We start from the raw sequence: 11,606 nt of genomic DNA on the forward strand, positions 1-11,606 counted from the left end.
ATGATGAAATCGGTGATGGACTAGTGTCTAGAAGGTTAGATTGCGGATCTTGTAAAAAAGATGGTGATAGGCAAGTTCAGGAAGATGTTCGGGGGTATATTCGGGGTTACACTCCTTTATCATTTCTGACACTAGAGGCATTTCAAGAAATGTTTGAGGACAGGACGATCTCTCCCGTCATACGATCTCTCCGCTTCAATTATGCGTTCACAATTGCGTAGAGGGTAAGAATATTTAAACATTTTGATAAGAGTATCGAACAATCCTGTATGCGGTTATTCGAATCAATTAGTCTAGACACTATTCCCACCGAATCAAATATGCCATGAAAGTTTTCAATAATTAGCACTAGGTTTGAATAAGGCCCGCCATATTATATTTCTTTGCGAACCGCTCAAAAACAAAGGCTCAAAGTGACGCTGCGTGCCATCTAGCGGCGATCGGTACACGCGAGACGAACGACTCAGGGCCACTACGCGGTCCCCTCATGTTGCAGCTCTCGTAATGATCATACATGACCTCAAAGACTAGATGACGCGGCAAGGCCCGGTCAAGTTCAGTAACCTTGATTTTATTTCCGGTCTTAGAGGCCACGTCTAACACCTGGAGCGTGCTATCATCCGTCGATTGTACGAAGGCGTGCCTCGATTTTATTGCTTGTCGTCGTAGTAACTAAACAAAAATAACGTAATTTTATACATGTACAGCTTCACTCTGACAAGTCTAAAACTGTGAATTCGTGTTTCGGCTCCTTTGCGGAGATTAGTGTTACCTAATTTAGTAGCTTTTCGGGTTTTACAGGAACCTATAGTCGGCGTCTCGGTCGAGCCGAGGTGGGAACCGTACAATATAAAATTTCTTTTATTCCACGACTGAGTCTTGCTGTGTAAGTGAAGGTGCGCGAATAGTTTTCGCTACACCCAATTTATCAATCGGTGTAAACAAAGAACCAATGAGAAAATGGGCATTGCCAGTTCGTGTCCGCAAATTGCAACCGTGAAAGCGAAATTGGACACCATTAATCTCCGTCTACAAAATTTATTTAGCAATATCATGGTCGCCAGCGGCATGTGTTTCCCCATACTTGAACAGTCAGAAAAACGGAAGCACGTCTCATATTTATTTCTCCGTAGTTATAGGTACGTAAGACTGCGAAATCAACGCTCGACGCTAAAAGATAAAATCATTCGCATATTGGTTTTGCATTGTTGTGTACTTTGCATTGATCTCGATTCAGGAAGCTGAACTCCAGCCCCAGTTACGTGTGGCCACCATTTCAGCTGAGCAAGCAATGTCCTAGTGCGTGCATTCGTAAGAAGACTTCTCTAGGGCGCTGGAGCGGTGTGTAGCAGCGCAAATTCTAAAGCACAACTGCTGCTCTTGATGGAAATGTTTTTGTTCATTTCTTTTTGTTCCATGCAGTATCGTTTCTGTGCAAGCGCAGACAGTACGTGACACCCAGTACCTGCTCTAAAATTTCGCTTCGTTTGCTCTACATAAGGTAACTGCCGCGCTTCGAGACTGTCTTGCTGACATCTGTACATTGCGACGTGAGCTCGGGGAGCGCCCTCTGAGGTGCCACGGCTCAAGTAGTAGGTGCGGGGTCCTGTTCCTACTTTCATTGTCGGTAATCAAATTTCCAGGCATGAAGCGAATGAAGTGCAACTTGCCAACGGAGTCTAGTGTATAGCCTTACCCTTCAATGGCGAATTTACCGAACCTAACTCGCCGTTTTACTGTTTTTGGATGCCAGTTGGGCACATACTTTCTCAAACGCGTTCGTCTATTGACGATACAGTCTTTTCACTTCAATGGTGGACATTGTGACAGGAGTTCATTACACTAACGAGCACCAGTGCGAATATATCAGAATGCAGAGAGAGAAAAATAAAATCTCGAGATTTCATTCTCAGCTTTGCTTACGATCAGGTGCAATTGTTTGAACCGCGATGGCAACGCGATTGCGAACTAATAGACCAGCCACGAATAATTAAAAGAAAATCAAGCTATAATGGTGCGGTGAAAAAGAAGTCAGCTCTATGAAAATGCGGCGAACACTACGAGCATCGACGCATGAATGGCTTGCGAATTCATAGCTCGAGAACCAAGCTGCTTTTTCTCTGCGCTGCTGTAAATTGCTGTAACGACCGTAAATTTTGCTGAAAAAGAAAAACAGCTGATTATCTATGCCCTTTCGGGTATGACGTGAAGACTAATTTATTATATCTAAAAAACCAAGAACACAGGTGTCTGCTGATTGTAATCCCCACTATATTCTCTGCACTACAGTTAGACGGGGATTTTCGAATTTACGCGGAATTCGACATATTGTACTGGCGGAATTATTCATACCGGCATCATTTTAATATTATAATATATGTATTTTCTCAACAGAAATAATGCTTTTAGCCGTAGTTACCCTCATAGGAATTTAACTGGTGAACAATTTTTATACCCGTACAAAATATGTCCTGCAGGGTTTTTGTCTTTTCTTCTTTCCCGTGTTTGCCATATATTGAGGATGCATTCTTTGTTCGTGCGGCCGCAATCTGAAAATGTGACGCGTTGGTATTTCTTCTCTAGAAAAAAGAAGGCAGCAATGATTGCAATTACTAGCGTGTGCCATTGCAGAGTGTTATGCAGTTAATTGCTTGCATTTAGAATTAATATAACGAAACCATAACCAATACAGCAACGAAAAAGTCATATTAGATTTTAACCATTCCACTTTCTTTTTGTCAAATAGTATTTTAACGTTTGCAGACTTTCGTGACAATTTTGTTTTATGAAAATATACGCAAATCATAAGCACAATGTTTACCATATTTTCAAGTGTACGGTTACCCCTTGCGTTTTGAAACGCGTATCCGAGAAAGTGCGATGGAGAAACACAAAAGAAAAAAAGACACCTAGAATAAAAAGCTCCCTTCTCTCTCGTTAGAGGCGCCAATCTTAGTCAAGGGGCCTAAGCTCAGGAACTCCAACACTGCTAAAGAAATGAAGTTAAAAGATTCGGCGCTGTCTCGCTTGGCATCCGCAACGAGTTTGTCTACGCGTCGAGACGCACGCCGCATTCCGCATTCTTTCATGTCTCTGTCCCTTGCGCTTCCTTCGTACGACTTCCAGGAGAACTCTAACTTTTTAAGCGTCTAAACAGCGTGGCTTCAGACGCACTTTGGTGAGGTCGTTAGCTATTCCGAAGGAGGAAATGGAAGCGAGCTCGACTTTGTCCGCCTTGTATTTGCCAGGCCTTACTCTGCCTTTAAAGCTCACTGACTGAACACGTGATGGGTGGAGAAAGGAGAATTCGCCCAGGCTCGCTCCTTGCCGGGAGACCACCGTTTCAAGGAAGAGGGTCAGTGAAGCCGCACAACCGCGGCTGCATTATCTCTGCTGGAAAACGGTGTTCAAGAAATTAAAGAATAGTGATGTCGCCATTAACGGGATAGACTATAGTGGCTTGTTTGGCTCATGCTCCTTTCGCACAATATTGATAGCAGAACATCTATTAGGTTAATTTATTCTGCAGCTTACGATTTTTAGCTGTTCCATTTCTTGCTGCCAAGCCGTGCGACATTAACCAAAATATTACTGCACTTCTAGGTGCTTTTGAAAGGTGGATAAAGCACAAGTATTTTGTATCGTAAGCTCTCCCTGTCCCATGCCAAACCTCAAGGTCACCTGGCTGGGGACATTCGACGTGGAACTCTTAAGCTGTGCAGCAAACATCGTGGCCTTCATTCTGTAAGGTCATTTACCTGCGGAAGATAGGTACTCAATAGGTATAATCTGTACATCGCCCTAGCTCTACCGTAAAAATCACTGCTGCGAATGGGTTTCGAATACGCGCCAGAACGAACAGGTCAGCTTCCCTGGCAGCCACCAGAGCACTGTGCTATCGACGCTGGCGATCACTCCTGGTCTAATATTGCAAGACACTCGCATTGTGCAGCAAACATTATCGTGTTTCTTGAAGTTTCACCTGCGCCAATCTTTCTTCGACCTAGGTAAACACGCCATACGTATAAGCCACCTGAATGAGTGCGGGCGAAGTCCGCTACAGTAGCGTAGGCGAACCTATCAGGCGACGTGAAAGAAAGGGGCGCATGACGTAGAAGGAAGCCACTCTCGATAAAGACATAGACTGTAGCCAAGCCAGACAGGCTTCCGACACCACCGAACAATGAGAGACTAGACTGGCCCGTTACTGAGAAGCGTTTCAAACGCAGAAGCGATCCAAGATTTAGGCGCCAGCAGAGATTGCGCCTGCGGCCAATGTCTTACGCTCGTGAAACTTTGTTCAAGGATAGCTGAACCTCAAAATTGTTTTTGCAGTCTGATGCGACACCTGAGCTATGAAGCTCACACTGTTCAAAGGCTCTTAACCTGTTTCAATTGCATGGGTTTCCCAGGACTCGCAGTTCAGGGCCTTTTTTCTCCTTTCGAACCCAACTGAATGCTACCGCAGCGGTTGAGAAATGGATGACTGAATTTGTGATCGAATAGAGAAGCGGTGAGATGGCGGGGCGGGTGGAAGTAAAACTTTTGTGTTAGATAACATGCAACGAAAGTGTTCTAAATGTTTGAGACTGACTCCAGCAATATTAAATTAGATGCGTTTCACGAATGCAGTTTTTAATTAGCCATAAGTTATTTATTCATTCATCAACTCTCAAGGCAAAATGCATTACAGAGGGGAGTGGTTATTGCACACAACAAAAATGTCTAAGATATGCAGTGAAATATTTCAAACATAAATTTATCCTAATGGTATAAGGTTAGCTAAACAGTTGCAAAAAGGTTGGTTTTATCGATACGCCCAAGTTCAACAGAAAGGTGTTTTAAGTCGTGAGATCTCAACACAATAAATGACGAAACATTTACAATTTTCGAAAGCCATATTGAGACGAGGTGATAATAAAATTTGATTCTAGGACATTAACAAATTGCAAAATATAATGTTTGTGCTACTAGCCTACAACAAATTATAAGCAGGAAGGATCGGTATAGTTATCAAAACTAGTTAAAATCAGTTTTTGACAAATTAATAAGCATTACGGTAGACCAGAGTACAATGGACTGTCTCACAACGCAGCAATTAAATACGCGTCTGGAGCAAAATAATGCCTTCTGTATATCACAGTGTAATAGAGACCGCGAAAATAGATTTTGAATTATAAAACTGGAGTAAATGAAATGCTTCAGTAAAGCGAGCTGCTGAGGTAGATATTTCACGTAAATGAAGTTAAATCTGCGTAAGCAGGACGTGCGCACAAGATTATAAAGACCCGAGATCTGTTTCTACAAAAGTAGCCTGATCGGAGTACGTAGCGCTATTTCTTTGTTATTATTTTTCCTACTCCTTTTGCTCAAGCTTTACCTGTACATTTTTAAGCTATTGAAGCCAAATCTGGTTTCGTAACCCGTGACCGGACAATATCGCCCACAGAGAGAGGCCCACGAGGGCCTGCGAGGAAACGAGACAGCGCACCCACTGCCCCGAGGTCTTACACACTGGGATACCAGTGCGGTCTCGTTGAGCAGAGGGCCTCTTCCGAGCGAGGAGCTGAAAACATATCCTGATATTCTAAATCAATAAAGATTAGAAAGACAGACACTGTCTCGAGCAGGCAAAATTCTATGCAGAAACGAAGAAGTTATATAGAGAAAGTTGAAGGCGGATGTTTTTCCCAACTCATTCGCACTAAGCAGATGGCATCCGGCGATACAGGTCCCGTGGTGTAAACATTGTAATCAAATTGCAGACAATATACACATGCTGTGGACATGCTCTAGCTACAACAAACCAGATCGGGCTATGGAGTCCCGGGAGGCTTTAATGGTCAGTCAGAACAAAGTTTTTCAAAAGGATATCATTCATCTGGCCCTGGACACCGCTGAATCCCAAGGAATTCCAGCTTGCTGAAAGGGGAGGAAGATTTCTTGATGAGTGTAAAAAAAGTTATTCATCATCATCATCATCATCTGCAGCAGCCACGGCTAGATGGCGGCAACGGATGGTGGTAGTGAACGTGCGATCAGCATAGTGAGGTAGGAAAAGGGGCATGTGAGCATGCGTACTCTCTCTGAAGACGTCTATACGTCTGCCACTCTGCCACGTGCAGAGAGCGAAAGGCGGATCTTTCGGCACAGCCCTTGTACACACGCCGCACAAACGAGCGCCGTTTGTCTCGGCGCCACAAAAAGGCGTCCCATTGTTCCTGAGCCAACAGCGTAAATGCCCCGAAAGAACCGCGCGTGGACGGAAGCACTCTGTCTATGGAGCCTCATACGGGCATGTGATTATAATTCCACGGCTTCTTCAGTAAGGAAATGGGAATAGTACGACTTCTCAGGTGCTCAGAAAGGCGAGCGCTTAGAAAAGACGTCATATGTTTTGACTCACCTTCTCCGTGCTAACGAGGAAGGATGATATTTCAGAAAGGGTTAAATAGAAAGCCAGTGATTACAAACAAGTTTTAATGCGATGTTCAAAACTCGCGAAGATTTAAGTGTAGGGAAATGTGAGCACTTTTTGGAAAGATAGAATTACATTCGACTTCGGATAATAGAACTCAAAGATTGTTGGAGATGGCAACATTTTTACTCGAGAGTGACGCATTGTCGTCAGTCATGCTCCATTATCTCTAGCGTATGTCCCACAATGAAATGATAGTGGCGCCAGTATATGAAACCGTCAGTGTATGAAACCTCTAACATTTCCTATATTAAGCGGGAGGCTAGAGGTCTGCGCTTAATGGCTTCGAACATTTGTGAATGGGCAGCGAAACATTTTAAATCACATTTCAGCAGTGCTTGTCAAGAAATTAATCACTTCCGCATTTACAATATTTGATTGATAATGTCATACACGGTGACACTTCTTTCGATGCAGTTGTGCAAGTATGGGACCCGAGATTTTGAACGCAGGAAACGGTTTTTGAATACTTGTTCTCATCTGTTATATGTTGAAAACGAAATCTGTATGGACAGTGTAAAATAAATGTTCCGCATGGATGTTCAAGCGAATACCTGTACTGCATGCTTGAAGTGTTCCCTCACTTTAGCTGAAGGTTTCCAGCTCGTGGAGAGGAATTTGAAGGACAAATCAGGGACGAGCGTATCCTAACTTTCTCTCTAGTTTTCAGTCGTTAATTAATACCGTGCTTTCCCGCGAATCTATGAAAAATGACCAATGTCATCTTCGCAGGCTTAATATTTCGGAGGCTATTTTTCCATGTAGAGAAAGTTTCGATGATTTGGCTGTTCGATGCAGCCAAAGCTCAAGCTCCACATTCAGTACAGCAGCTTTGCACCCTTCTATTTTGTTTTAAATGGTTGTTTAAATAATTGATCAGTTACACATTCTAAATTTGCTTATTAGCGTCATCAAGCGAGCATTTTATACCTCTGCACACCCTTTTTTATTTTTTATTTCTTTAATGCGTCAATAATGCCAATAATTTCATTAACTTGCCCCGCCGGGGTGGTGCAGTGGTAAGACGCCCGACTACTATCCGGAGTGCCCGGGTTCGACCAGTCCTCGGCGGCTGCGTTTCGATGGAGGCGAAACGAAGAGGCGTCCCTGAGCTGTGCGATGTCAGCGCACGTTATTGTCACCACCACCACCACCACCACCACCACCACCACCACCACCACCACCACCACTTAAAGATCTCCAGGTGGTCGAAATTACTCTGTAGCCCTCCACTACAGCTCCTCTTTCTCTCTTTCCACTTTCACTCCCACCTTCCGACCTACCCTTACGGCGCGGTTCAGCTGCCCATAGAAACAAGTGTGACAGATACTGCGCCTTTCCCTTCCTGTGAACCAACTATTATTATTATTATTATTATTATTATTATTATTATTATTATTATTATTATTATTATTATTATTATTATTATTATTATTATTATTATTATTATTATTATTATTATTATTATTATTATTATTATTATTCATCGCCTGTCACGCAGCAATAAATGATCAGTCACTAAAACCAGAAATCATCATGATACGACTTTGTTTATGCCGCCCCGATTATTTCAGACACGCGGTGCCTTCTACTACACCGATGGCTTTTCGACCGATCAAGCTGTGTAAGCTATATCGCTTAATATGTATAATACATTAGCGCCACATCTGCGCAAAAAAAAAAGTACCTGATTATATTATAATTTCCTCAGTCGTGCCAGGCCATCAAGAATGCTCACCCACTTAGGAGTGCGCTCTGGGCTCGATACACTTACCTAATAAACGAGACACTTTCAATGAAGTTATCCCGCGCCGAACAAACTTGACATAGGACGAACAGCCGTATTGTCTTTTGTGACGGCCCAAGACCATAAACATATCATATGGTGCCCTTACTATTGAATGACGCGCTAATGTACGTTTGAGATGCGTACTGGTGTTGCAGTAATGATGTATAATATTTAAACTGAAAAGAAAAAAATCGTGGAATGAACAGGTGCTGTAAAGGCGCTGAAAAATATCATTCAGCGACGAAAGGCTTGTTGTCGTAAAGGTCAATAATTCGCTGTAGAGTACTCAGTTTGAGCCCGCGCTCGTGTGTGGAGACTAAATTGTGGCAGCCGCATTTGGCTGCCAGCAGAAGTTCTAGACCTTTTTGTCGAGATATTTACAAGTGTTAGAGGCACCCAGCAGTCCTAAATAAAGGCTGTTGCATTCCTAACTTGTGCTGTCAGCGGCAAAAGTAAGCAAATAGCATGCATATGTGGTATCAGCATCAAATTGTTGACCAACTCCCCAGTTCCAGCAATCGCCATCGATTGCCTAGAAAACATAACCTCGACACTGTTCAAGGCTGGATGTTTTGGTTTTGTCTACGGGGTTTAACGTCGCAAAGCGACTCAGGCCTTGACAGACGCCGTAGTGGAGGGCGCAAAAGATTCCGACCACCTGGGGTTTTTTAGCGTGCACTGACATCGCACAGCCTACGCGCGCTTTGCTTTCCGCCTCTTATCTAAAAGCGGTCACCATGGCCGGTTTTCGATCCGCATCCTTGGGCATAGTAGTAAAGAGCCCTAAGAGCTGCACTACCACGGCGGGGCTAAGTTGGGATAAGTTGTGTTGTGGTGCGTGCCTGTTCACAATCGTTCAGAAGATAAAGAAGCCGCCAAGAAAATCACGTGTTCTCTCGAGCGTATCTCACTGAGGCGTCCTGACAATATATAGTGTGTGATTCACTGTGTCTTGTTTTGTGCACTGTTTTCTGTGCCACGTGAGGCCGCTTCAGGCTAGAGTATGAAGCATACAAAGGCAAGTCGCACAGTTAAGGACCGATGGCCGGAAGATCCGACACCTCCATGGAACATACAGCACGTAACACACAACGCACGGCAGACTTCTTTTTGAAGCGATAGGTGTATAAGTGACGCTTATGGTTCATGCGATATGTTGTTCGGCGTCTTTCCTCTGATTTACCACTAGCTGCTGTGAAGTTTGAAAAGAGGATGCGCCCAGAATATTAAATTCTAAATGCACAGTGTAAATATGTAGTGTGCAAATGGTAGAAATAGCAGCTGTTAATCCTTTCAATAAACGATTACTACACGGAGCAACTAACTGAAAGTAACTTCTATAATGTCAGTATCTAGGGAAGCAACGGTCAGCCACACTTTGTCCACGACAGCATGAGCCATTAAAGATTTTCGCCTTAATAAAGATGAAACCAAGTGATAACACTGGAATTAATAAATATGAAACCAAGTGAAACCATGCCTCACATTGAGTTTAATTCAAGCTTGGCTAAGAGCGTAACCATGCATATGAAGCCTTCGCTTCCCTCCAGGGTTAACCAAAATTAAACCACCAACTAATCTTTTTTCATTCCTGTGATGCGACAGCTGGCACATATCCCTTCAGCGTTTCCATGTGTGAGCAGATGGAGATAGTCTGCGCCCGTCTGTGTCATTTCGTTTTTTTATTTTTGTTTTGCGATTCTGCTTCGTTCGTGCTTGATACTTCTTTGAAAGACAGTTCAATAATATCCCTTAACATGGTACTTTTTGGCATCCGGATTTCACTGCTCCTAAAAGCAATGTGTTTTAATTTCTCGAAACGACGACCTGAACCCATAGGATGCTGCGGCAATAGCCATACACTAAAGAAGCTCATAAATAGAACCTGGGGCGGTATTACAGAACTGCGTTCAGTTTGCGTTCAGTTTCGGAACGCTCTGTGGTTGGTTGGAAGCACTTCCGCTTAAAGCCTCGAAACTGAACTCTTTAACGTCATGACACCTCCTCTTTCTTTCGTCAAAACTACACACCGGAAGTGCGTATCAGGTGACCTAAAAGCGTTCAGTTAGCGTTCACTTTCTGTAATATCCATGGTAATATTGGCCCTGGTGAGATAAGGAGAGGCGTAAACGATGCCTTCTGATAGCGAATACAGCGCCATTTGCGGCCATCCTCATATATTTTTCATCAGAGCATCCCCCAGTAAAGCGGCTTGTTTTTCATCATTCAGTTTCGAACGCTGCGAAGATTCTGGCATGGCAGGTGATTTGCCAGTTGGCTGGGAGAAGCGTCTGAGATCCGTGCTATTTGAACCTCTCAAAAAAGGAAAGTCAGAGGGAGCGTCCAACGGAAGCAGCACACTCCAGTCCCATGGGATCGAAGACCTCGGCGGACGAGGTGAGGTGCTCGCATCTGCTCGTCAAGCACCGTGACTCGCGTCGTCCATCATCGTGGCGCGAAGACAAGATCACCCGCACCAAAGACGAGGCGCTCGCCCTCGTCAAGGGCTACCGCGAACAGATCGAGTCCGGCAAGGCGACCTTCGACGACCTGGCCAGCAAGTACAGTGACTGCAGCTCGGCGAAGAAAAAAGGTGACCTGGGTTTCTTCGGTCGCGGAGCAATGCAAAAACCCTTCGAAGACGCCGCATTCGCGCTGAAGGTGGGTGAACTTTCCGAGCCAGTCTTCACCGAATCTGGCGTCCACATCATTCTGCGCACTGCTTGAGGTATTCTCGTGCCCAGCTATGACTGTCGCTGATGCTTTCGCTGGACAGTTATTTTGCCGGTCTATGACATGGACTCTAGTGCGCTGTCGTGCTGTTTTGTCACTATCGACACGCGGCTGTTTAAGTAGGCAGCACTTGCCGTTGCAGGCAGAGGGAGCAACATACAAAACGCTCGGATCTCGTCACTAGATTTTGCGACAGGAAATAAAAACGTGGGGAGTATGCTACGCACATGAATTTTATCTTTCGTAAGATCAAGGCAAATGCCGCTGATGTCATGCCATCGCCTGGTGATGTCATATCGAGCCATTGGTCATAAAAGGTTGTGATTAATGGCATACGGTTTTATCATTGTGAACCTACAGCGCAGATCAATTCTGTATTATTTGTTTGTTCATGCTTGCTGTCGCGAGACGCGGATTTATCATTTCCTTTCTTGTGGCAGATGATTCGAGGTGTATCTCGAAGGATTCTAGACAGGCGCTTGTATTTCCACAACGTTCCTGGTTATGCTAGTCGCCATTCGCGGTTTTATCTAGATGTTTCTACACCGCTTTTAAATTGAGCGCTTACGACTGAAACGGGCATTCTTAGTTCAACAACCGACGAGC

The 11,606-nt window shown here is 44.2% G+C and overlaps 1 protein-coding gene across 1 annotated transcript; it reads left to right on the forward strand.

Annotated features, from left to right (window-relative positions):
* Positions 1-10,622: 10,622 nt before the first annotated feature.
* LOC146197328 (peptidyl-prolyl cis-trans isomerase NIMA-interacting 1-like) lies at positions 10,623-10,994 on the forward strand. Its single transcript, XM_084596464.1, has one exon. The coding sequence runs from the start codon at positions 10,638-10,640 to the stop codon at positions 10,992-10,994; it is 357 nt and encodes a 118-aa protein (XP_084452590.1). The 5' UTR covers positions 10,623-10,637.
* Positions 10,995-11,606: the final 612 nt, after the last annotated feature.

Source organism: Amblyomma maculatum, chromosome 3 (genome assembly GCF_055883805.1).
Source record: "Amblyomma maculatum isolate TAMU_Amacu chromosome 3, ASM5588380v1, whole genome shotgun sequence".
NCBI lineage: Eukaryota > Metazoa > Arthropoda > Arachnida > Ixodida > Ixodidae > Amblyomma > Amblyomma maculatum.